Here is a 26,956-nt window from a genome sequence, read left to right as displayed (position 1 = left end):
CTCCAGAGCTGCACTCACTATTATGTTATTGGAAGCAGTCAACAAGTTTATCATCAGACATATTCCTAAAGTCCTCTTTACACAGGCCAGTGATCGCTAAAATATTGCTCAAACGACAGTTTGAGTGACAGCTTTGGGCGATCACTTTGCATAAGCTATTAAGTGGCTACTCAGCTACATAATAGCTTATTAGTGTGCAGATGAAGCCTTCCCTGAATGCAGCTAATAGCCGGAGGCTATTATCTGTGCTCAGATCCTTTGTTCTCCCCGTGGAGAACTGCTGATAAAAGTGAGCAACGATTTTTAGGTTGGACTGAATTTAACGATCATCTAGCAGTGAGCGATGGGCGCACATTTAGACGCAACGACTATCGCTAAAATGATCTCCAATTAGCGATTTTTTAGCGATCATCGGCTGGTGTAAATGGACCTTAACCCAGATTCCTCACAACCTCTGTTATTTCTGCCTTGAGTACCTGAGTAATCTGAGACCAGATGATTAATAAGTAAATGCTGCCCGACAACCGCACTGAAGAAACTGGTTGTCAGACTAAATTCCGCCCTACAAAGACTTCTGAAGTATGTTGACACTTTGTGGCCCAACACAGGGGCAGTGTTTGCGCACACATACCCGGCCTCTGCCTTCACCGCCGGGAGCTTGGCCTTCAGAACATCCTTGTCTTCTGCCTTCAGGATGCTGAAGCCCTTCATCTGGCTGGCGCTGTAGATGGGGAGGAACCCGAGTTCTGCCCTGCGGTTCACAAAACAGTCTGGGTGATACCAGCGGTCGATCATGCCCAGCTGAGGCCGCTCCACATCCAGGCTCTTCTTAGATATTCTGACCTGACCCTGCAAAGGCAACAAACCGGTCAGTAATTTTGAACCATAGAAGGAGGAGGGGGATAACCGTCAGCCTGGCCCCTCACATGGGAGACGCTTTTAGGTTGTCCTGTCCACCCCAAACCACCTGAGGATGAAGTTTTTTAATCAATACACTGATAAAGAGCACACAGATCCAGTCACTTCACCGGGCCAAACCCACAGGGGCCCCACCCTGCCACCTTCACCGGGCCAAACCCACAGGGGCCCCACCCTGCCACCTTCACCGGGCCAAACCCACAGGGGCCCCACCCTGCCACCTTCACCGGGCCAAACCCACAGGGGCCCCACCCTGCCACCTTCACCGGGCCAAACCCACAGGGGCCCCACCCTGCCACCTTCACCGGGCCAAACCCACAGGGGCCCCACCCTGCCACCTTCACCGGGCCATACCCACAGGGCCCCACTCTGCCACCTTCACCGGGCCATACCCACAGGGCCCCACCCTGCCACCTTCACCGGGCCATACCCACAGGGCCCCACCCTGCCACCTTCACCGGGCCATACCCACAGGGCCCCACCCTGCCACCTTCACCGGGCCATACCCACAGGGCCCCACCCTGCCACCTTCACCGGGCCAAAGCCACAGGGCCCCACCCTGCCACCTTCACCGGGCCAAAGCCACAGGGCCCCACCCTGCCACCTTCACCGGGCCAAACCCACAGGGCCCCACCCTGCCACCTTCACCGGGCCAAACCCACAGGGCCCCACCCTGCCACCTTCACCGGGCCATACCCACAGGGCCCCACCCTGCCACCTTCACCGGGCCATACCCACAGAGCCCCACCCTGCCACCTTCACCGGGCCAAACCCACAGGGCCCCACCCTGCCACCTTCACCGGGCCAAACCCACAGGGCCCCACCCTGCCACCTTCACCGGGCAAAACCCACAGGGCCCCACCCTGCCACCTTCACCGGGCAAAACCCACAGGGCCCCACCCTGCCACCTTCACCGGGCCAAACCCACAGGGCCCCACCCTGCCACCTTCACCGGGCCAAACCCACAGGGCCCCACCCTGCCACCTTCACCGGGCCAAACCCACAGGGCACCACCCTGCCACCTTCACCGGGCCAAACCCACAGGGCACCACCCTGCCACCTTTTATTAGCCATTTTGGGGTTCTGGCTGGCTGAGTGAGAGGCCATCAATCTGGGAGCAGGGGGTTAATTTAACTTATCTCCCTAGTCACGTTACAAGGCCTGTTAATAGGTCAGATACTGATTATAAGAAGCTGGATTCCAATAGGTGGCGCCGTGGAAGATTTCATCACTCATTTTCCCAGGGAGCATTGCATTCACCATTAGATTCTGTACTTTCTCGTGGTGCTCTCCACAAGGAGAAACATTACTCCCAGGATTCCTATGGATAGCCTAGAGCCAAGCAGAGCCCTACTGTATGCGGATGAGGGGCGACACAGCTGTCTGCACATGGGTACTCTGGCTTGGCTTCCATCTCTAGTCATGTAGCAAGGCCTGTTAAAAGGTCAGACGTTGGCTCACAGTGTAGCTACCTTCCAATAGGTGGCGCTGTGGAGGATTATTCCATCACTCATTTCCGCATACAGACTTATTTCTCATAGCTGAGGGTTGATAGTGTTTGTTACAATGTATCAGTCTGCAGACAGGATGGGGGGATATAAGGATTTACCAATAATCAAGACTTCTCTACTATCCTGTTGCCTCGGAAGTCATGAAGAAAAGTATAAGAATGTGGGAGGATGAGATACTAATTGACAACACTGGACTGAAGGGATACAGATTTCTAAAATGGAGCAGCAAATAAAATTCTGTCTGCCTGCAGCCACCACTAGGGGGAGCACACTGAAGACAGACTTATGATAGAGATCAATAAAATTATGTACACAAAGAGCGTTACCTTCTCGATCTTCTCCTCACAGCCTTTGCAGGTGCTTCTATTGGACTTTGCATATTCAGCTGCAAAATCATTCAGCGTCATATCAGCTTTGCCGCCTTTACCTTCACCGCCGGGTCCTGCAGAGGAGATAAGCAAGTGGTCAGTAGGTAAAAAGCTGAGCGATGACTAACATGGCTGCCATTACAGCTTTATGAAAAGTTGCAGTACAGCTTTCTTGGAGATGGCAAGTCTGTCTAGCTAAGGGCATGTTCATACGCAACCTCTTCGCTGCATATGAAGGCACAGTGCCATACATTTCGTAGTGGTGGTGTCTGGTATAGCACCTCAATCCCATTCACTTGAATGGGACGGAGCTACTCTGAGGTCATGTGACCTGCAGAAATGAAGGTACAGGCCTCAGAGGCTGCAGTGCTCATCCAAGCACGGTGGACTCCTCAATCAGCTAATCAGTGGTGGTCCTGTGCCAAAACCACCAAAATTGATATTGATGAGCAATACTGAGGAAAGGTCATCAGTATCTGTTGGCAGAACATGACCAGGACAGAACAAGATTTCTGTACCTACCGAGAAATCTCTCACCTCCTTCATTGGGGGACAGCGCTTAAGACCGTGCATATCGCTAGTGCCACTAGGAGGCGACACTAAGCAAAAAAGGGTTAGCTCCTCCTACCAGCTATACCCCTCCGGCAGGCAAAAAGCTAAATAAGTTTGTATGCAGAGTAGGATATGAAAGGTAAAAACAGCCAGCGAAGCATTAACGCAAACCGTAACACAGGAGAACCACACGTAACTCCGGGGAGAACGCTCCTACAAGGGGGGAAGATATCGGAAAGTTCTTAGAATTGAATCGTGTGGGTGCCGTGTCCCCAAATGACACAGGAGAGTTTACGGTAAGTACAAAAATCTTGATTTTTAATCTGCGTCACTGGGGAGTACAGCTTAAGGCCACGGGAAGTCCCAGAGCAGTCCCCAGGGGGCGGTGGGAAAAAGTAGGTAAGAACTAATGCGGTTAGTTATATCACCGCCGACAGAGGAGTCAGTGGATGCAAAAGCGTGAACCATGTAAAATCTTGCAAAACTGAAGAGCAGTCCATGTGGTGGCCAGGAGACCCTGGCTGAAGAGACCGTATATCGCCTGATCCAAATCGTTGATTTACAAAGGAGACATTGGAAGTCTGGATGGCATTTGACAAACTCCAAAGCATAGCCTGAGGAAATTACCTCCCGGATGTCCGAGATGTGGGATAACCAGTTTCTGAATCTGGAAAGTCATCCCCCCCCATCCTGAGTGACCGGGGTAGAAGCCGCCCTTCATGTGGAGGTCTTTGTAGAGGAGGACTTGGAAGTCTGTGGACGGGGACGCCAGGAGGGTCGGGTTTGAAGAAAAAGTTTCTTCCTGTGACCATGTGTGATTTTCTTGGCATCCGAGGTACGCAGAAAAGAACAACACTGAGTAGACCTCATTTGGCTAGACTTGTGCCGTGGTAGGTGGGAACTCTTACCACTCGTGGCCTCTAAGGTGATCTCGTCTAGTCAGGAACCTACAAAGGGAATTTCAGTTACGGACTGCATCCCAGAATTTTAGCCACAAGTCAGGCATGTTGATACGGAGGCTGTCGAGACCTGAGCTAATTGTCTGGCCGCCTCGAGGGAGGCCTCACACAAATGTCTGCCTGCCTGGCCGACTTGTGGTGCAATATCTGCAAGTTATTTCAGGGAAGAGCCTTGAGAAGGCGCAATTGCTTGGCCCATTCAGTAGTAGCACAGCTGACCCGGGTAGAAGCAAAGAGGTCAGAGGGCCGAACCCCTTTGGCCAGTGATTCCAGCATCTTTGTTCCACCATAGAAGAGGCGTCTGCCATAGGTCAAGTGGTGTATTTTGCCAAGTGTGACATTGGAGGGTCTACTACTAAAGAAGCAGCTCATTTCTTTATGGAATATTCTGGAAAAAGCAACATGATATCCAAGCGCTTCGATTTAGTGAAATGCTTGCCCCTACTCGGGACGTCTTCAAATCCTTTGTGGAATGGAAAGTCTTTTGGAGAACGCTTTGGAGATCTGAAAGACCTGCAGACGTTTCTAGATCCAGATCTTTCACCTGAAGGGTGTCCTTCACGGCGATTATTCAGCTATCGACTAGACAGGATAGCTGGCACGACTGTTCCTCATCCAGATCCCAATTTGAGGGAGAAAGTACATTCATCGAGAAACATACTTACCCATCCGTTGTAAATGGCTCTGATACTCCAGCAGCGTGTGCCCCAGTACTCCCCTACCTGCTATGGCTGGCGAGTCATAATCAACTGCTGTCTGACCTTTCCTTTTGAGGATCAGGCATACAACAGGGTGGTTGGCTCCACGGTGGGCAGTGCTTGCCCTGTATTCCTGAGTGCAGCCATAGAAAAAGACCAGCAACGGAGAGGACTGCCTCCTACAGACACTAAGGGTCCTTTTAACCCCTTAGTGACCAAGCCTGTTTGCGCCTTAATGACCAGGCCAAATTTTGCAAATCTGACATGTGTCACTTTAACATGGAAAAACACCAGAAAGGTTTTGCATATCCAAGCGATTCTGACATTGTTTTTTCGCCACATGTTGTGCTTCATTTAGGCGGAAAAAATAGACCGATAGAAATTGTGTTTATTTATTAAAAGCGCCAAAATTGGGAAAATTTTGAAAAAATCGTCATTTTTTCACATTTCCAACTGCAATATCTTAAATATGTGCAAACATAATATAGAAATTTTTGCTAAGATTTATATTTCCACCCGTTTACTTTATTTTGGGCGCACATTGGAAAAACTTTCGTTTTTTTTTAACTATTTAGGAGACGTACAAATTTAACATTACTTTTTAGCATTTTGAGGAACACTTTGTTTTCCTATACCAAGCCGAGATTGGAAAGGCTCATGAGTGTCAGAATAATAGATACCCCCCCAAATGACCTCATTTTAAAAACTACACCCCTTAATGTATTCACTGAGGGGTGTCATGAGTATTTTGACCCCACAGTTTTTTTTCAGGAATTAATTCAATTTAGAGGAGAAAAAGTAAAATTTCATATTTTTGCAAATCTGTCATTTTAAAGACATAATTTTTTCCTATAGTTTACATGAAAATCAGGATTTACACCCCAAAATGGATACCCCTATTTCTGCCGTGTTCAGAAATATACCCATTGTGGCCCTATTGTTATATCTGAGTCCACAACGGGGCCCAAAATGAAAGGAGTAGTCAGTGTCTTTCAAAACAGAAATTTTGCTTGAAGTCCTTTTAGGCCCCATAGCACACATGTAGAGTTCTTGAGCGCCCAAAACCATAGAAAACCCCCACAAATGACCCCATTTTGAAAACTAGACCCCTTAAGGAATTTATCTAGGGGTGTACTGCATATTTTGACCCCACAGTTTTTGAATGAATTCAAACCAAGCAAAAGGAAAAAATTGTGATTTTCGTTTTTTCGGCAATTCTGTCATTTTAAAAACAGCTTTTTTTGTACAGCACACATATGAAGGAAGACTTGCACCCAAAAATGGATACCCCTGTTTGTCCCGTGTTCAGAGACATACCCATTGTGGCCCTAATCTTATGTCTGGATACACAACGGAGCCCAAAATGAAAGGAGCGACCGGTGGCTTTCGGAACACAAATTTTGCTTGAAGTCCTTTTAGGCCCCATTGCCCACTTGTAGAGTTCTTGAGCGCCCAAAACCATAGAGAACCCCCACAAATGACCCCATTTTGAAAACTAGACTCCTTAACGAATTTATCTAAGGGTGTACTGCGCATTTTGACCCCACAGTTTTTGAATAAATTCAAGCAAAGCAAAAGGAAAAAATTAGGATTTTTGTTTTTTTGGCAATTCTGTCATTTTAAAAACAGCTTTTTTTGTACAGCACACATATGAAGGAAGACTTACACCCCAAAATGGATACCCCTGTTTGTGCTGTTTTCAGAAATATACCCATTGTGGCCCTAATCTTATTTCCGCATGCACAACGGGGCCCAAAATAAAAGGAGTAATCGGTGGCTTTCAGAACATAGATTTTGCTTGAAGTCCTTTTAGGCCCCATTGCCCACTTGTAGAGTTCTTGAGCGCCCAAAACCATATAGAACCCCCACAAATGACCCCATTTTGAAAACTAGACCCCTTAACGAATTTATCTAGGGATGTACTGCATATTTTGACCCCACAGTTTTTGAATAAATTTAAGCAAAGCAAAAGGAAAAAAATAGGATTTTCATTTTTTGGGCTATTGTGTCAATTTAAAAACAGTTTTTTTTGTACAGCACACATATAAATGAAGGCTTTCACCCCAAAATGGATACCCCTGTTTGTCCCGTGTTCAGAAACATACCCATTGTGGCCCTAATAGACTTACAGGACCCATGGCTAGGCCTACAATGAAAGGAATACCCGTTGGATTTCAGGGTACAGCTGAATAAATTCCAGGCCCCATTGCCCACTTATAGAGCCATTGAGCGGCCAAAACTATAAAGAACCCCCTCAAATGACCCCATTTTGAAAACTAGACCCCTTAACGAATTCATCTAGGGGTGTACTGCGTATTTTGACCCCACAGTATTTGAATGAATCTAAGCAAAGCAGAAGGAAAAAGTTACGATTTTCAATTTTTTTGGCAATTTTTTCAATTTAAAAACAGTTTTTTTGTACAGTGCACATAGGAATGAAGACGTTCACCCCAAAATGGATACCCCCGTTTGTCCCGAGTTCAGAAACATACCCATTGTGGCCCTAATCTACTTACAGGACGCATGGCAAGGCCTATAAAGGACGGAACACCTGTTGGATTTTAGGGCACAACTGAATAAATTCCAGGCCCCATTGCTTATTTGTACAGAATAAAGATTGACTCCCTAAAAATCCCCCCCCTCCCCCTCAGCGCCCTTTTTGGCGTTCGCAAATCTTAGATAAAAGTAAAAATGTGAACTGTGTAGTATTTCCGAAGACAGGGGTAATTACGGAGGCTGGTTGAATGGGCCCATGGGGCAATAAAACCGGGTATCCCCCCCCTCCTCTCATGCTTTTTGGGGGTATTTCATGACCTCAGTGGCGGGTATGGGGTGTAAAAAGTGGCGTTCCGTGAGTCTCCGTAAGCTTGATGAGGTGCGGCGGTCTCACACAGAAGGCGCTCAACAAGGTGCTCCTGGAACTGCAGGAAAGCGAGCGTTCCCGGGGCTTCTTGTAAAATACGTATCACAGGTAGCGGTCTGAATAACGCCGGGCTCACGCGGGTGCAGGCGGAATCCGCTTGCGGAGGCCCACAGCGGATCCCATCTGTGAGCCCGGCTGTGACCCTGCGTACGGCTGCGTAATGTACTGCGCATAACTGCCTACTCACACAGGCGGTCATGCACAGTACACCTTTGTTTGTATTTCCCGCACCATCGCTTAGCGATGACGCGGGTACCCGCAGCCCGTATACAATGTAGTTGCGTATGGGCTGCGGGTATATCCACGACCATGGAGCACAATGGGCTCTATGTTGCCGATATCCGCAGTAAAATAGAACCTGCTGCGTTCTCTTTTCTGCGAGTGGATAACACAATTCTGACCCGCTAATGTGAGCGGAATTGTGTAATCCAATGCGATTGATCTGCGTATTACCGCGGATCAGACGCATGCGGAATCCGTCATTCCTATCCGGTCATGTGAGACCGGCCTAAGGTAGATCGCTACCTTTTTATCACGTGACCGGGGACCGCTCAACGAGGCCCCTGGTCACTGCTCCAGGCTCTCTGTGACCGTTGGTCGCTGGGAGCAAGGAGATTTTAAATTTCCTGGGCTCCCTGACTCCTGCGCATGTGTCCGGCTTTTTGCCGGCAATCGCATGTGCAGAATCCTGGAAGGTCCACGGAGGAAGATCGCGTCGGGATTCAAATACGGAGGCCTCCGGTAAAAAGATTCATCTCCTCTCACCGATCGCATCAGTGAGGGGAGATGAAACTTCAAATTTTTTTTTTAACTTTTACGTGATCGCCATTATTGGATAATGGCGAACACGTGACCAGGAACCGCTCACCGCGGACCCCCATTAAATCTCCATGCTCTTGGCTACGTTTTGTAGCCAGGAGCAGGGAGAATTTAAATTATCCTGGCAATCCACAGCTTTTGCGCATGCGCCCGCCATTTTGGCGACGGGCGCGTGTGCAGAAGCTGTGGTAAGGTCCGCGGATAAATCTGGGGGCCTTAGGTACGTACTTTCATCCTCCCTCACGGATATGATCCATGAGGGGAGATGAAACGTACGCTTTTTAAACTTTTAAAAACTTTTTTTTACTTTTTTTTTTTTTTACTTTTTTACACTTTTTTCTCACTTTACATGATCACTGTCATCCATTGGATGACAGTGATCATGTCCCCGGTATAATCTCTCTGCTCCCAGCTACACATGGCAGCCAGAAGCAGAGGGATTTTAAATTTCCCGGGGCTCGAGCCCGTCTGTTCACGCGCCCGATGTCAATCATCGGGCGCGCATGCGCAGACGGGGATTCGGGTCCCGGGACATCGGGACACCGCTGAGGACTGGGGGTGAGTATTTTCACCTCCCCTCATGGATCCGATCCATGAGGGGAGGTGAAACTGACTTTTTTTAAACTTTTTTTTAACTTTTTCGCGATCGCCGCTAACCATTGGATAACGGCGATCGCGGTACCGGGGACCGCTCACCGCAGTCCCCGCTGACATCTCCTGCCTCCCGGCTACCTACAGGAGCCGGGAGCCAGGAGATTTTAAATCTCCCGCGCCGCCGGGCCTTCTGCGCATGCGGCTGACGTAATGCCGCCTGGCGCGCATGCGCAGAAGACCGGCTTCGGGCCCCGGAGCGGCAGGAGAGCGGGGAGCAGCGTGCCAGACCTGGGTGAGTAATTTCAGCTGCTCCGATGGATCCGATCCATCAGAGCAGCTGAATCTTTAACTTTTATGTACGTTTATTTACTTTTTTTGCGATCGGCGCTATCCATTGCATAGCGCCGATCGCAATGCCGGGGGGGGCTCCGAACAGCCCGGGATGACAGCTCCATGCTGTCAGCTACCTGCGGACACCGACAGCATGGAGCTGTCACGTCCACAGCCCGAGGGGCACTATTCTCTGCAGGAAGCATGTTTTTACGTCCTCAGAGAATAGAGCCCACTTCGGGAGGACGTAAAAACACTATGGGCTGGTCGTTAAGGGGTTAAACTAGCAGGTTCTTCTTTTAACCCTTTCCAATCCAATGTCGGGCCTGCCCCGACATCATAATTTCCCTCCACAGCTCCGATGTCGGGGCAGGCCCGACACTGCAGTGCAGGAGTGCATCTGCACCGGATCGTCAGACACATCGGGTGCAGATACACTCCTGCACTGGTCCTCATTGAGGACCCCCAAGGAGAAGGCAGAAAGGGTTTTTAACCCTTTCTGCCTTCTCCTTTACACATTACATAGTGCTCAATTAGCGCTATGTAATGCACGGAGATTCCGGCCGGCGATCATGTGACCGCCGGTGTCATCTGACCCCCAGCGGTCACATGAACGCCGAGCCGGGAGCCTGCACCGTGGGTGGGGGGGCCCCTGCTTACCTGTCCGGCGTCTTCCGCATTCTCCCTTCTGTCTCCCGGCTCGGCGATCATGTGACCGCTCGGTGCCACCTGACCCCAGCGGTCACATGATCGCCGAGCCGGGAGGCAGAGAGAGAATGCGGAAGATGCCGGACAGGTAAGCAGCCCCACCCCCACAGTGCAGTGAGCACCTGCACCCTCCTGAACTCTGTCAGTTCAGGAGGGTGCAGGGCAATGTATTTTTTCTCATCTATTCTCACCTGCTCCAATTTATTTGGAGCTGGGGAGAATGAATGAGAAAAAAATAATTGGATTGGAAAGGGTTAACAAGCGAGTGACGTCACCGCCAACTCATTCGCAGTCACGCAGCCCGTTTACACAGGCAAACGCATTGTTGGCTTGTTCAAACAAGAATTGTTCAGTCCCTGTATAAGCGAACGAGGGGGGCGGAATGATTGCTGTTTAAATGAATGATAAGCAAATGAACTAAAAGTTGTTTATGCCTGCAGAAACTGAATGAAAATTGAGAAGCCACCTATTCTCATTCGTCGTTGCCTCATGTTTATCGTTCGCTTTCACTCATTTGAATGATTTTTTTTGAATGATAATCGTTTTATCTAAACGCAGCATAAGCTAAAACCAATTAGCTTGGTGCCTGCAGGAGGGATACGGCTGGTAGGAGGACCTAACACTTTTTTGCCTAGCATTCACCTGCTTGTGGCAGTAGCCATACCCACGGTCTTAAGCTATGTCCCCTAATGCAACCGCCGGAAAAAAAGGAAAAAACAGGTTTCACCTCACTCCCAGCATGCCGAGGACTTCAAAAAGGCAGAATTAACGCAAAATGTATCACGACGTTGTAGAGCTTTTCACATAGAACCCCTTTCCGACCTACCGCCAGCTGCTCCTCCGGTTTCAATCGCCTTCTTGATCTTCTCCTGGTCCTCCCAGCGCAGCTCTGTGAAGCCATCGACCTCACCGTGAGATACGACCCGTGCCCGCTTCCAGAAACAGGAGTAGTGGTGCCAGTGCGGGATCTTCCCATCAAACATGGGGGACTATGGGGGAAACAAAACATCATCACATTAGTTCTGCATGTTAAATATCCAATTAAGGCCGGTTGCATGCGTCCGGAAAAAAAAATCGTGCGAGATTTGTGCGTTGCGAGACGCACAAATATGAACCCCATTCATTTGAATGTGGGGATCATACATATGAGCGATGTTTTCCTGAATAGCAGCGCCGATCCCATTGAAAGCAATAGGTGAGCTTCGCGATCCTCTGCCGCGGCCGTGACGCAAGGCTGTTCTCACATGAAAACACCTCGCATACACAGGACTTTCACATGGATGGCGAGGGCAATATCAGGCTGCGATTCACGGCCCTCACCCATGTGAAACTAGCCTAAGATGACCCACCGGTTTTGGGGCAATATTCTGTCCTGGGGCTGGAGGAGGTATATTATATTGATCTCAGCCGTCCCTCCATTCTGCCAGTTTGGGACCACCTTTTCAGGCAGCCAAGATGGTCGCCATTTTCTAACTACCTAATACGCACTTTATGCTGCTTTGTAATTGGCCAGCACTGATCACATCAGTAACTCTGTCCAATCAGAGAGCAGATATAGTGCACTTGTAATTAACACTAACCATGCGCTATGGGCGAAAACCAAAAGGGGCCTCATCCCAGCTTCTGCAGAGCCTGACCCCAGCTTTCTGAGAGTCCTGCACGGTAAACCCTCCTACTTTAGCTGTGAGCCCCCACTGCTCCGCTGCCCAGCTGGGAGGGGATTTGATATTCAGGCACTTAATATTAAAGGGTTACGTTCACTACGGCATTTTTCTTCCATGGACTGTGCAATTCCCAAATATGGCAGCCGCGTCTGAAAACTTGGCAATAACGCAGATAAACATTTACCGCAAAACGATTTAATGAACATCCGGACTTCACACGTAACCAGCGCCAACCGCTGCCCGCGAGGCAACGCACTTCTGTGGTGGGGTCTGCAGGGAGGTCTCCAACTGCTTTCAAAATCTATGCTTGTTGACAGTGAATGGGAAGGTTCTTGTTTAGATGCGGGGCATGGAACCCTATACTGACCTAACACCTCTCACAGCTGGTTGTTTGCTACAATGGTTTCCAGGCCAGACAACCCTCTGTGAGCTGAACACAGCAGCAGCACAGAACTCCCTCCTGTCCTGATAGTTTGTTACACTGTATCAATGCTGCTAGAATGTATCAGTGGGATGTCCAGGGTGTTATGCTCAGGATTACTTAAAGGGGTTGTCCCGCGGCAGCAAGTGGGGTTCAGCACTTCTGTATGGCCATATTAATGCACTTTGTAATATACATCGTGCATTAAATATTGGCCATACAGAAGTTATACACTTACCCCCTCCGGTGCTGGCATCCCCGTCTCCATGGCGCCGACCGAAGCCTTCTTCTCCCTCGTCTAATACAAAGTGCATTAATATGGCCATACAGAAGTGCTTACCCCCACTTGCTTTCGCAGGACAACCCTTTTAAGAGCCATTTACAAGAGACGATTGTGGGTATTCTTGGAGCTGGACTGAATCTTCACACTTCCCATCTTCACTCCGGGACTGGGCTCGGCCGGCTGCATCCGCGCACCTGTGGAACGTTTTGCAGGGACATTTGGTTTTCATGTGCAAACATCCAACGGTGAGCTGTATCTTTTTTCTTCACTCTTGGCACGGTAGGCCTCAGAGATAGTCAACCTGATCCAACGGGTGATGGTGGACTTTGAGGCCACCAGACCTCAACGAGAGCCGCCACGAACGGGGAACAAAGAATCCGAACGGCCGAAGGATCCAGTGCAAAAAAAAATAGACCTGCCGTGTGCCGCCGACGTTAGGCTTGTGTAGACAAAGTTCCGTAGGGTGTGAAGCTTGCAGACAGAAGGAGGAGGGCAGAACGATGTCCTTGTTGAGGTGGTAGGACAAAGCTAGCTTTGGAAGGAAGGATGGAATAGGGTGGAGGACCACCTTGTCCCGATGAACCACCAGAAAGGGAGATCGGCATGACAATGTGGCAAGTTTAGAGACACGAAATATCGAAGTAATGACTACCAGGAAGGTGACCTTCCAAGATAATAGAAGAAGGGAAATGTCACGCATTGGCTCGAAGGGAGACAACTGGAATACAGCAAGGACCAAACTGAGGTCACAACGTGCCAGCAGGAGATGGTAAGGAAGGTCTGCGTGTGCCACTGCGGATAAGGAAGCCAAGGGCTGTTGGACAAGGACGGATAGAGCGGAGACTTTACCCTTTAAAAAGCTTGAGGCTCAAGTCCATATCCATGCCTGATTCTTGGAAGAAAACTGCATGGGTTGTAGATGATACTGCTCGCTCCAACTGAAGAAGGACTTCCACACCCTATGGTAGATGTGAGAAGGTTTCCTACCCTGAGCATAGTCCAGACAATGGGTTCTGTGAACCCTTGCGCTTTCAAGACTGCAGATTCAACCGCAGTGCCAAACGTAGCGCAAGTAACTGCGGGTGAAGAGCAAAGCCCTGCCACAGCAGATCAGGAGGAACTCAAGATCGGAATACCAAAGGCACGTGGCCAGGCTGACGCTATGAGGATTAATGGGATGCCCTCCATCTTGGCTTTCTTGAGGAGATGTGGGATTAGAAGTATCGTTGGAAGGCATACAGGAAGGAGAACTTGTTCTATAGTATCGCTAAGGCGTTGACTGCATTGACTAGGGTGTTGGATCCGATGACCATGGAGGTCCCTTCCAACTCTACCATTCTATGATTCAATTGCTTGAAGATTGTATGTCCGTGAAACAAAGAACGGGAACTATTGAGTCTGGATGCCATCAGATCCCCATCCGGCACATGTCCGCAAAGACTTCCTCATGTAGTGCACTCTCCGGGGTCTACTCTTTCACTGCTGTGGAAGTTCGCCATCCAATTTTCCATACCTGGAATGTGGGTGGCTGAGACATGTCCCAGAATTTCGTAAACCTCCCTCATCACCATTGCGCTTCTTGTACCACCCTGGTGGTTTGTGTATGCGATGGCCCTTCAATTGTCCATTTGAACACAGTGTCAGAATCTGGAACAAATGGGTTAGAGAAAGGCGGATGGCTCCGAGTCCTAGTACAATGATGTGGAGGGACGATTCCGAGTTGGTCCAGTGTGCCTGAACCGTCAGACTGCTGAGTATTTACCCCCAACCTAAGGAGGATGGCATCTGTGGATATCACTTTCCAGTGAATGGGGAGAAAGGACCCCTGCTGAGAGAGGTTGGGGGACATCAGCCACTAAAAGGAGGGACCGACTGAGGGAGGATCAATAGCCAATCCAGGGACTCGCGCAACCTGTTCTAGCTGGATAGGATGGCTCGATCTTGATGTAGTGGACAAGTGTGAAACTGTGAGTTCCCGCACCCGCATACCCTGGCGGATGGAGACAGGACTGTGTATCCGCAGGAAGCTGACGCAATGTTGTAGAAGCAAGCGGTTTTCCCCCAGAAGTTGTACCTTAGCCTGAATCGTGTCGAATAGGCTGAGAAAAGTGAGCTGATCTGATGGGGCCAAGTTGGACTTTGTACGATTGATGATCCACCAGAAACGACACAGGGTTCAGCGCATCATGAGGCTCTCCGCCTTGCCCTGAGGGCCGGAGCCTTGATCAGTATGTACTCCAGATAAGGTCTCGGCACAATCCCTCAAGAATGAAGGAGGGCCACAACAGCTGATAGGACTTTGGTGAACATGCGGGGAACCGTCGCTAGGCCAAATGGCAAGGCGAGGAATTGGAAATGATTCAAGTAGACTGCAAACTGAAGAAAGCACTGGTGGGACTGGCGAATCGGGATGTGGAGATAGACATTCATCTTGATCCATAGAAGCAATTACCTCTCTGGCTGAAGTACAGTTTCAGATCTAGCACCGGGTGAACCGATCCAATATTTTTTTCGGAACGACAAAAAGGTTGGAGGTCCCCTGACTTGTAAGGAGCCACAGGAAAAATGATATCCAGGATGAGACGCATGGGAAAATGGGAGTAGGACTGTTCGCCAAAAGCAGTAATCCCCCAGAAGTGGTTGTTGAGCAATCGTGTAGTGGCCAAATGCAAGCGCCTATGAGCGGAAAGTGCATTCCCTGCGCAAAAGTGAACAGAACGCCTCTTCCTCGTGACGTAACTGGAAGCGACCGGACCGACCAGAAAATAGTTGGCACAGCCCCACGTGGCACAACCCAAGTAAGGCCACCACCAAGGAGGATTACTTCACCCCCAAAAGGCAAAAACATGCGGGCCACAACAGAGACAGTCGCACATGTGGTGGGAAGCCAAGAAATGGGTAACGAGATGGGAAGCGGACAGGGTGCTGCGATATGGGAGACTATGAGCCCTCCTACTTACCTCCCCAGAGGTAGGTTCCACATGCTGCGGCATCTATATATCCAGCATGATCCTCCACTATTCCTCACCTCCCTTTGGTGGGGGAGGGAAGCCCAGGGACATTGAGCAAGAGGATCTGAAAATTTAGGGCTTCTCTTTGTGTTTGGGAGGTAGGGAAGCAGCAGGGAAGTTCGGGCATCCTGGGTGTCCCTCCTCAGGAGGGGGTTTCTGTGAACCCAAAAAGTTCAAACTATACAAGTTTAGCATGGTAATCGTGCTGGGGCAAGTTCTTATACGATACGTAAAACAAGACCCTCCACTTCAAAGAAGGCGGAATTGCATTTTTTTCCATATGACTCCACTTAGTCTTTAAACGCTCTTCAGTCTGTTATACGGCACTACTGAAAAATACAACTCGGCCCGCAAAGAAGCCCTCGGACAGCAGGACGGGGAATACAGATGTGATTGGTGGGGGGTCCGATCCCCCCGATCAGTGCAGCGGCACTTGAGCACATGGCCACTCCATTCAAGGAGACTGCCAAGGTCAAACGCTCCGCTCTCCCCGATGGCCCCCTGAAATGTATACGATGACAGTATGTGTGACTACCGCTACATTTAGTCAGTGACCCCCATCCTCGGGACGGCGGTCTATACAGGAACTCATCAAGGGACTGAGAAACACCAGCTGCATCGGTATTTTACGCAATTCTGTGTGAGCAGCAACATGGCCGCCCATGTCAGACGGATACAGCGGGTCCCGTGTGGATGTGGCTGCGCCGCCCACTAGGTTAATCTGCCTCCAAGGCCTGAATGATTGCACAAGTCTGCACACCCTCACCGGCCCGTTATACCCCTGGTGGGTGGCGTGAATAACCGAGAGATCGGTGGCCGTGCGGTCGGGCCGCCTGTGCATTAGTCTACACACCCGGCACACAGCGAGTCCACGGATGAGCTTCATACTGATTGTCGAACTTTTAAAGCGTTCGGCGACGGGGCAGCGGCGGCAGCTCGTCGGATGACCGGGGCAGCGGCGGCAGCTCGTCGGATGACCGGGGCAGCGGCGGCAGCTCGTCGGATGACCGGGGCAGCGGCGGCAGCTCGTCGGATGACCGGGGCAGCGGCGGCATCTCATTAGATGACCGACATGGCGATGCAAAAGTTTAAGCACCCTCAGATTTGCAAGGTTTGGAGCAGTGTGCATTCCCATAGGGGTCACCCGACTATTACTGGGGGGCATAAAATCTCTGAAAGGGACGGACAGGCCCATAACTCCTGGACACCCCCTTTAAGCACACATGACTCGGGTTCCGGTCCAGTTTCTAGACGCCGTTGCGTTAGTCTTCACCCCCCTGTGTATACAGTGAGTTTATGGCCGAGCGTCATACTGTCCAATGATTACTTTTAGCGCGCGGCGCCGGGTCTGCGGCGGCCTCTCACTGGACGACCGGTGCGGCGCCGGGTCTGCGGCGGCCTCTCACTGGACGACCGGTGCGGCGCCGGGTCTGCGGCGGCCTCTCACTGGACGACCGACACGGCGCCGGGTCCGCAGCGGCCTCTCATTGGACAACCAGCGCGGCGCCCGGTCCGGGTCGGCCTCTCACTGGACGACCGGTGCGGCGCCGGGTCTGCGGCGGCCTCTCACTGGACGACCGACACGGCGCCGGGTCCGCAGCGGCCTCTCATTGGACAACCAGCGCGGCGCCCGGTCCGGGTCGGCCTCTCACTGGACGACCAGCACACGATGCTAAAGTTTAAGCCCCCCACATCTGCAGGGTTGGGGCAGTTCGCATTCCCATAGAGGTCACCAACTATTACTGGGGGCATAAAGTCTCTTAGAGGGCCCAGCTGGCCCCCATCTGCCCCCTAGCCCGCACAGCTGTGTTGTGGGGAGGCCGCACCCCCCTGTAGCCACCAGACACACGATGCCGCATGATTACCTGCACCATGATGGCGAGCCGCAGCGACTCCTTGGCGATGTTGTCCCCGCATTTCTTGCAGGAGGCCCGGCCGCTCTTGGCGTACTCGGCCCGGTAGAGCTTCTCGGAGGCTTCGGCCATGAGTGCGGGAGGAGATGAGGAGCCGGCAGGACAGGGAGCAGCGGCGGCGTGGAGCCAGAAGCCCGCCACCAACAACAAACTAGGCCAGAGAGCACGAGCGCCGAGCGCTCCTTACGCCTCTCACTGTAGTCTGCGGGTCGGCGATCGATTACTTCTGCCTGCTGACAAAGAACAGGCTGGAAAGAGGAGCTAACGGGTATCACGTGGGCCTGGGGATGTTTGGGTGTTTTTTCCTCCTCCACACCACGTGACTTTTCCTGGGCCCCCGGTGGCTGGAGGGGCCCCAGGACTTATGCAGGTTCTTTAGCCTTGTTTTCTATAATGGTCAACTATATAACTAAAACATATCAAAAGGCAAACTAAGTACATCCTGGGGTGAAATCACAAATATAGGGCGCTGCTCACCGGCGAATCCGCGATCGGCGTCCGCACCGTGAATCCGCAGCAAATACCGCCAGTTACTTCCTATGTAGAGCCGCTGCTTCCTACCCACAAGCGGAGGAAAAATCGCAGCAAGCTCCATTTTCATGTGGATTCCGTTGAAGTCAATGAAAGCCGTCCGACCCGCACCCGTTTGCAATGAACATGGCGGACAGGTCGCGGATTCCGTGCCATCGCCTAGCAACGGTGCGGAGAAAATAAAAGTGTTGAAAAAAATCTGTACTGCGCATGTTTGACGGCGAGCGGCCGGGTCCATCCGCAGTACAGAAGAGACGGCCAAATGACAGGCGAGGCCGCCGCTGCGGCCAGGGCAGGAGGCCATAACCCGAATGTGAGCTACAATGTGTCGTGGTCAGCGCCTTCTTAATTTCATCACATATTACACGGTGACGTCACTGAAAGCCCCCCGGGTGCCGCCGACCCGCTCTGCTTTAAATTGCATACAAGACGCACGTAAATAAGAAGGCGGCATGTTCTGTGTTACTGCGGGTTACGGCGACTGGCGACAGAACGGGAAATACAAAAATAAAAGAATAGACTGCGCAAGAAGCGTGCGTGAGATATGCTGTGATACGCAGCGCAAAACTGCTTCCCTACACAATGATAGCCGGCGCACACAGCGGTAAAACACGACATTATACATGCGGTACTATATACGTGACATTATACGCTCGTATAAGCCGGTCATAGTACAGATACCGACAAGAACATATACAGCCTGAACCCCCAAATAATAATGACCTCAGGCCTTCTAATACAAGTGTCAGGGAAATTTCTGCGTACAGCACCAATCGGGCCCACCCCAATGCCCCGCTGCCGGCGGTAAAGAAGAGACACCACACACGGAGGTCTGGTATAGTTCCTCCCACGGGGACATGACTGCGCACTTTATTACAGATTACATGGGATCTTATACCCTTTGGTCTCATCACTAGGAATGGGTAATGGTCTCATTGGCTCAAATTCACCGCATAACCATATATGGGAAGTCCGGATTTCCGGCTGAGGCAGTGATGATTATATACATAGTTGAACAGTCGTTATCTTGATACGGCGCTTCTGGGAAAACAGCCAAGTACGCGGCCTTCGTATCCGGTTCTGTATCATCTCTGAATTTCTGGAGACATCTCTCTCAGCCTTGCAAGGCCTTTGGAATATCTGATGTAAGGCGACATATAAGTTTTTATCATTTTAACTTTGAATAGAACTTGCATACAGGTATAAAAGCATAAAGAACATATGGCAATATATACATATACCCTCACACAGGGGGGTCCAACCTTTTGGCACAAACACTAACGATGTGGGGCACCATCCTCCACACAACCCACTCATCCCCAACACAACCCCCATCATCCTCCACACAACCCCCATCATCCCCAACACAACTGCCATAATCCCCAACACAACCCCATCATCCTCCACACAACCCCCATCATCCCCCACACAACCCCCATCATCCCCAACACAACCCCCATCATCCCCAACACAACCGCCATCATCCACACAACCCCCATCATCCCCAACACAACCGCCATCATCCACACAACCCCCATCATCCCCAACACAACCGCCATCATCCACACAACCCCCATCATCCCCAACACAACCCCATCATCCTCCACACAACCCCCATCATCCTCCACACAACCCTCATCATCCCCAACACAACCGCCATCATCCCCAACACAACCCCATCATCCTCAACACAACCCCCATCATCCCCAACACAACCCCCATCATCCCCAACACAACCGCCATCATCCTCCACACAACCGCCATCATCCTCCACACAACCCCCATCATCCCCAACACAACCGCCATCATCCCCAACACAACCCCCATCATCCTCCACACAACCCCATCATCCCCAACACAACCCCCATCATCCTCCACACAACCGCCATCATCCTCCACACAACCCCCATCCTCCTCCACACAACCCCCATCATCCACAACACAACCCCCATCATCCTCCACACAACCCCCACACAAACCCATCATCCTCCATAGTTCTCCAAACAACCTCCATCATCCACCACAGTCCTTCACACAACCCCATCATCCACTACAGTCCCCCACACAAACCCACCATCCTGCAATGTCCTCCAAACAATCCCATCATCCTTTACAGTCCTCGAAACAACCACTATCATCCTCAACAGTCCTCCACACAACCCCCATGAATCCTTCACACAACCCCAATCATCCTCCACAGTCCTTCACACAAACCCATAAATCCTTCACAGTCCTCCAAACAACCCCCATTATCCCCCACAGTCCTCTAAACAACCCCCATCATCCCCCACAGTCCTCTAAACAACCCCCATCATCCACCAAAGTCTTCCACACAACCCCCATCATCCTCCACAGTCCTCCAAACAACCCCCATCATCCACCACACAACCCCCATCATCCCCAACACAACCCCCATCATCCTCCACACAACCCCCATCATCCTCCACACAACCCCCATCATCCCCAACACAACCACATCATCCTCCACACAACCGCCATCATCCTCCACACAACCCCCATCATCCCCACACAACCACCATCATCCTCCACACAACCCCATCATCCCCAACACAACCCCCATCATCCTCCACACAACCCCCATCATCCTCTACACAACCCCCATCATCCCCAACACAACCCCCATCATCCTCCACACAACCCCCATCATCCCAACACAACCCCATCATCCTCCACACAACCCCCATCATCCCCAACACAACCCCATCATCCTCCACACAACCGCCATCCTCCTCCACACAACCCCCATCATCCTCCACACAACCCCCATCATCCCCAGCACAACCGCCATCATCCTCCACACAACCGCCATCATCCTCCACACAACCGCCATCATCCTCCACACAACCCCCATCATCCTCTACACAACCCCCATCATCCACAACACAACCACCATCATCCTCCACACAACCGCCATCATCCTCCACACAACCCCCATCCTCCTCCACACAACCCCCATCATCCACAACACAACCCCCATCATCCTCCACACAACCCCCACACAAACCCATCATCGCCCATAGTCCTCCAAACAACCGCCATCATCCACCACAGTGCTTCACACAACCCCATCATCCACCACAGTCCCCCACACAAACCCATCATCCTCCATAGTCCTCCAAACAATCCCATCATCCTCTACAGTCCTCGAAACAACCACTATCATCCTCAACAGTCCTCCACACAACCCCCATGAATCCTTCACACAACCCCAATCATCCTCCACAGTCCCTCACACAAACCCATAAATCCTCCACAGTCCTCCAAACAACCCCCATCATCCCCCACAGTCCTCTAAACAACCCCCATCATCCACCAAAGTCTTCCACACAACCCCCATCATCCTCCACAGTCCTCCAAACAACCCCCATCATCCACAACAGTCCAACACACAACCCCCATTATCCTCCACAGTCCTCCAAACAATCCCATCATCCTCTACAGTCCTCCATACAACCACTATCATCCTCCACACTGCTCCACACAACCCTCATCATTCACCACAGTCTTTCACACAACCCCCATAATCCTCTGCAGTCCCCCACACAAACCATCATCCTCCACAGTCCTCCAAACAACCCCTATCATCCTCCACACAACCCCAATCATTCACCATAGTCCTAAACACAACCCCCATCATTCTCCACAGTCCCCCACATAAACCCATCATTCTCCACAGTCCTCCGAACTACCCCCATCATCCTCCATAGTTCCCTATGAAAAAAACATCATCCTCCACAGTCCACACAAATCCATCATCCTCCAAAGCCCTCCAAACAACCTCCAGAATCTTCCACAGTTCTCCACACCACCATCATCATCCACAGTCCTCCAAACAACTCCCATCATCCTTCAAACAACCTCCACACAACCCCCATCATTCACCATAGTCCTACACACAACCCCCATCATCCTCCACAGTCCCACACAAAAAACTAATCATCCTCCACAGTCCCCCACACAAACCCATCATCCTCCACAGTCCCCCACACAAACCCATCATCCTCCACAGTCCTCCACACAATCCCATTGTCCTCCACACAACCCCCACACAACCTTCATCATCATCCACAGTCCAAACAACTCTCTTATCATCTTCCAAATACCACCTGCCGCCACCAGGCTATGTGGACTTCAGACCGGAGTCAGCGCCTGCTTCTGCATGTAAGCCTGGGCACAGACACCTGTCCGGACTCACATACAGTTCGCGGCCCGGGTCTGGCATCAGGATAGAAGCGGTCATCATGATCCTCCACAGTCCTCTAAACAACCCCCACCAACCTCCACAGTCCTCCACACAACCCCCATCATCCACCACAGTCCTCCACACAACCCCCATCATCCACCACAGTCCTCCAAACAACCCCCATCATCCACCACAGTCCTCCACACAAACCCATCATATATATACTGCTATATTCACCTTCATAGGAAATAGCTAGCAGTTAAACGGTTTAACGTGTTCATTTACAACATCAGAATGTGTTAGAGGCCGCCGGCAGACAGGCAGGTCGGATCCGGGGGCAAGAATTCTCGCCGCGGGACCCGACCCGAGCGCCTGCAGGGACCAGCGTGTACTCGCCCGTGGCTCCAGCTGTTTGATGTGCCGGCTTGCCGGGCAGCCGACGCATGCGTAAACCGGAGCCGGCGGCGGGTGAGTGAAATAGAACATGCCGCGGTTTGTTTGCCGCGCGAGATTTCGTGCGGCCAAACCGCGGCTGTCTGCATAGGATTGCATTTGTTAACGCAATCCTATGCAGGCTTCCAGCAGCGGAAATCTCTCGGGAAATCGCCACGCGGAATTTCCACTCGTGTACAGGCGGCCTAACTCCTGTGTATGCCTCCCACGCATGATTCTCACAGAGCAGTTGTGTATTCTGATTGGATAAGCTGCTCCCTTACAGATAACGTTGTATGCTTCTCTGCAAAGTCTTTCACTTTTGATACTTTACTAATATGTGAATTACCATATTATTGTATTAACCAATCCTGTATCAGCACAATAACTCTTTTTGTATACTCCTATTTTGTGATGTAACGTTTGAATAAATCAGAAGGGTATTAGAGAGTGACTGATAACAGGAGTCAGCTTAAATACATTATCATGCATGAAGCTTCTCATTATAACCAATTTGGAGCAGACTGGTGAAATCTTCTGAATCTGATATTATTCCCATAACAGCTCTCGGTTTGTTTCCGTTCTGTTAGGTTTCCATTTTTTTTTTGCGTAACAAATAGTACTGCAGACTGGGGAAATTGTGTAGAGGTGTAGAAAAAAGGGAGGGTGCTGGAAAAGTGAGGAGCCAAAGATGTCTGTATGTGAAATTCTTCATGTGATTGTGCTGCGTCGAAGGAGCAGGCCCACAGCCGAGGAGATGGTGGGGTAGATACGGATAACTATGTCACAGTGGCTCTACCATCTCCTCCTCTGGGGGTAGATCAGGACCCATCTAAGTTACTGCTGGGGGAAGGCACAGGGAAAAGTAATTAGGAGTTACCTTAAAGTTCTTGTTCACTCGTGATGCCACTGTTCCGTCCTCTGCGGTGAATCTGGATGATGTCAATAACTCAGTCCCCACACAGGGAAACTTTCTGGACAAACCAGAAGCGGTCAGTAATGTCCGTTTACTGTAACTTGTCAAACTTCAATAATATCCGCAGTCTGGCACAAATACAACGGAATAAAGTGGTGTGGAGGGAGGATTCTCTGGGTACTCCGGACTATCCACAGTCCCAGTTATCTGTGTGATCCCGCTCCCGGCAACTCTCTCTCTACCGGTCTACACTCACATTTACTTGTCTCCGCGCTTTTACCCATGCAGCAGTTCTTCTCTCACTCTTAGTACTTAGTGGTAGTATTGGCACATCCTGGGTAGACTGGCCAAACAGAGGGGAATCGCTCAGCTTCCTCCATTCTCACTCACACGCAGACCACTCTGTCTCTGTGTGGCTCACTCACTGACTCCTCTTGCTGACTTGTCATAAGACCTTCTTACACTCCATTTAGGCTGGAATGGAATGCTAGCCCCTTGCATCTCCCTTGCAATCACATATATATCTCACAGTCACATGACATAAAACATGATACATTTTCCAGACATAAACCAGACATTAACTCATTTAGTGCTGCAAAGGTGCGATACACATACCAAATGCACACTATATAGACACTGACAAGACAATTACACAAGACAGACATATAACATTATGGCGGGGCCCCGCTAACTCTGGGCCACTACAATTGTTCTTAGCAAGAGAAACCAAGTAATCCTGTAGATATGATGCCTTTTAATTGCTAACAAAAATACATGATGCTAAAGCGAGCTTTCTAACCTCATAGGGTTCTTCCTCAGGCTTATGGAGAAACATGCATTTATACATACATATGAACAGGCACAGACCTGCTGTGATTAATTTGCACTTGGATCAAGATTACTTGGTCTCTCTTGCTAAGAACATGAAAAAGGTTCGATCCGGTGTCGCCAGTAGAGCAAAATGTGATTGTTCTCAGTAAGAGAAACCAAGTAATCTTGTAGATATGATACTTTTTAATGGCTAACAAAAATACATGATGTTCTAGCGAGCTTTCCAATCTCTCAGGGTTCTTCTTCAGGCCTAATTAAATAGATCTGAAGAGGCATGCATATATATATATACTCACATATTTATGACAGGACACAGACATGGTGTGATTAATTTGCACTTGAAAGGATACTACAACAGGATCAGTAGAGAAATAAAAACATACTTAAATAGTCGACTGATAAAGATCTGAAGGTTTTATGGTCCCTTGAATTAGTGTTAGGGGGTCACCAGGCCAGAGTGTTATCTGTGCTATAGATTTCTCATACTTCCCAGTCACGCATTAATCCTCTTGAACAATTTAACATTCCGTTGAAAGTCTCAAAAGTTGTTATAAGTTTGTACTCCCGAATTCTTCTGTGGCTTTGCGATTTGAAATTGCTTTTAAGTAAAAGAACTTTCATGTGTTCTATGTTGTGTCCGTGACTAGAAAAGTGCTCAGCCACAGGGAATTCTGTCTTTCTCTCTTTAATAGAGATGAGCGAGCACCAAAATGCTCGGGTGCTCGTTACTCGGGACGAAATTATCGCGATGCTCGAGGGTTCGTTTCGAGTAACGAACCCCATTGAAGTCAATGGGCGACCCGAGCATTTTTGTATTTCGCCGATGCTCGCTAAGGTTTTCATGTGTGAAAATCTGGGCAATTCAAGAAAGTGATGGGAACGACACAGCAACGGATAGGGCAGGCGAGGGGCTACATGTTGGGCTGCATCTCAAGTTCACAGGTCCCACTATTAAGCCACAATACCGGCAAGAGTGGCCCCCCCCCCCTCCCAACAACTTTTACTTCTGAAAAGCCCTCATTAGCATGGCATACCTTTGCTAAGAACCACACTACCTCCAACAAAGCACAATCACTGCCTGCATGACACTCCGCTGCCACTTCTCCTGGGTTACATGCTGCCCAACCCCCCCTGCACAACCCAGTGTCCACAGCGCACACAAAAGTGTCCCTGCGCAGCCTTCAGCTGCCCTCATGCCACACCACCCTCATGTCTATTTATAAGTGCGTCTGCCATGACGAGGAACCGCAGGCACACACTGCAGAGGGTTGGCACGGCTAGGCAGCGACCCTCTTTAAAAGGGGCGGGGCGATAGCCCACAATGCTGTACAGAAGCAATGAGAAATATAATCCTGTGCCACTGCCATCAGGAGCTGCACACGTGGGCATAGCAATGGGGAACCTATGTGCCACACACTATTCATTCTGTCAAGGTGTCTGCATGCCCCAGTCAGACCGCGGTTTTTAATTCATAGACACAGGCAGGTACAACTCCCTATTGTGAAGTCCCTGTGGACCCACAGCATGGGTGGCTCCCTGGAACCCACCGGCGGTACATAAAAATATCCCATTGCATTGCCCAACACAGCTGAGGTAGTAATGTCGTGCTTAATACAGGTGGGCTTCGGCCCACACTGCATGCCCCAGTCAGACTGGGGTTCTTTAGAAGTGGAAACAGATGCATTTATAATTCCCTGTGGACCCACAGCATGGGTGGGTGCCAGGAACCCACCGGCGGTACATAAAAATATCCCATTGCATTGCCCAACACAGCTGAGGTAGTAATGTCGTGCTTTATGCAGGTGGGTTTCGGCCCACACTGCATGCCCCAGTCTGACTGGGGTTCTTTAGAAGTGGAAACAGATGCATTTATACTTCCCTGTGGACCCACAGCATGGGTGGGTGCCAGGAAGCCACCGGCGGTACATAAAAATATCCCATTGCATTGCCCAACACAGCTGAGGTAGTAATGTCGTGCTTAATACAGGTGGGCTTCGGCCCACACTGCATGCCCCAGTCTGACTGGTAATATGTACCTTAACAGTAACCTCGTTGGTGGTAATGTGGTGGTGACTGCGGACCTGGTAGCGCGGTTTTATGTAGTTGGTTTTCGGAATGTGGCCAGGATTAAGTGGGCCGTGGCGGGGGGATGGTGGGGGGGCTCTCTTGTTGTGTCGTTAAAGGTGAAATTCTTGGACTGCCACCAGACGGACCAATGCAAAGGTATTTGCCAAGAATGTTTTCATTGTTGGAGGAGGAGGGGGATGTTTTGGAGGCACTATGTGTCCTCTACACGTGTCCGTGGTTATATGCACCTTAACAGTAACAGCGTTGGTGGGAAATGGCCTCGCCGCCATCATGTCTTTGTGA

General features: G+C 50.4%; 1 protein-coding gene across 1 annotated transcript in view; it reads right to left on the bottom strand.

The window, feature by feature from the left end:
- The window catches only part of PARP1 (poly(ADP-ribose) polymerase 1), a 39,878-nt gene extending 22,047 nt beyond the window's left edge, over positions 1 to 17,831 (bottom strand). The window contains exons 1-4 of the mRNA XM_066595136.1: positions 17,625 to 17,831; positions 11,207 to 11,369; positions 2,756 to 2,871; positions 632 to 849 (exon numbers count right to left, since the gene is read on the bottom strand). Coding sequence (XP_066451233.1) covers positions 632 to 849; positions 2,756 to 2,871; positions 11,207 to 11,369; positions 17,625 to 17,744 — 617 coding nt within the window. The 5' untranslated portion in view covers positions 17,745 to 17,831. The remainder of the gene's footprint in view (positions 1 to 631; positions 850 to 2,755; positions 2,872 to 11,206; positions 11,370 to 17,624) is intronic.
- Between the last annotated feature and the right edge of the window lie 9,125 nt (positions 17,832 to 26,956).

This window comes from Eleutherodactylus coqui, chromosome 3, assembly GCF_035609145.1.
Source record: "Eleutherodactylus coqui strain aEleCoq1 chromosome 3, aEleCoq1.hap1, whole genome shotgun sequence".
NCBI lineage: Eukaryota > Metazoa > Chordata > Amphibia > Anura > Eleutherodactylidae > Eleutherodactylus > Eleutherodactylus coqui.
The sequence above is the reverse complement of the archived record's forward strand: the minus strand, read 5'-3'. Positions and strand labels throughout refer to the sequence as shown.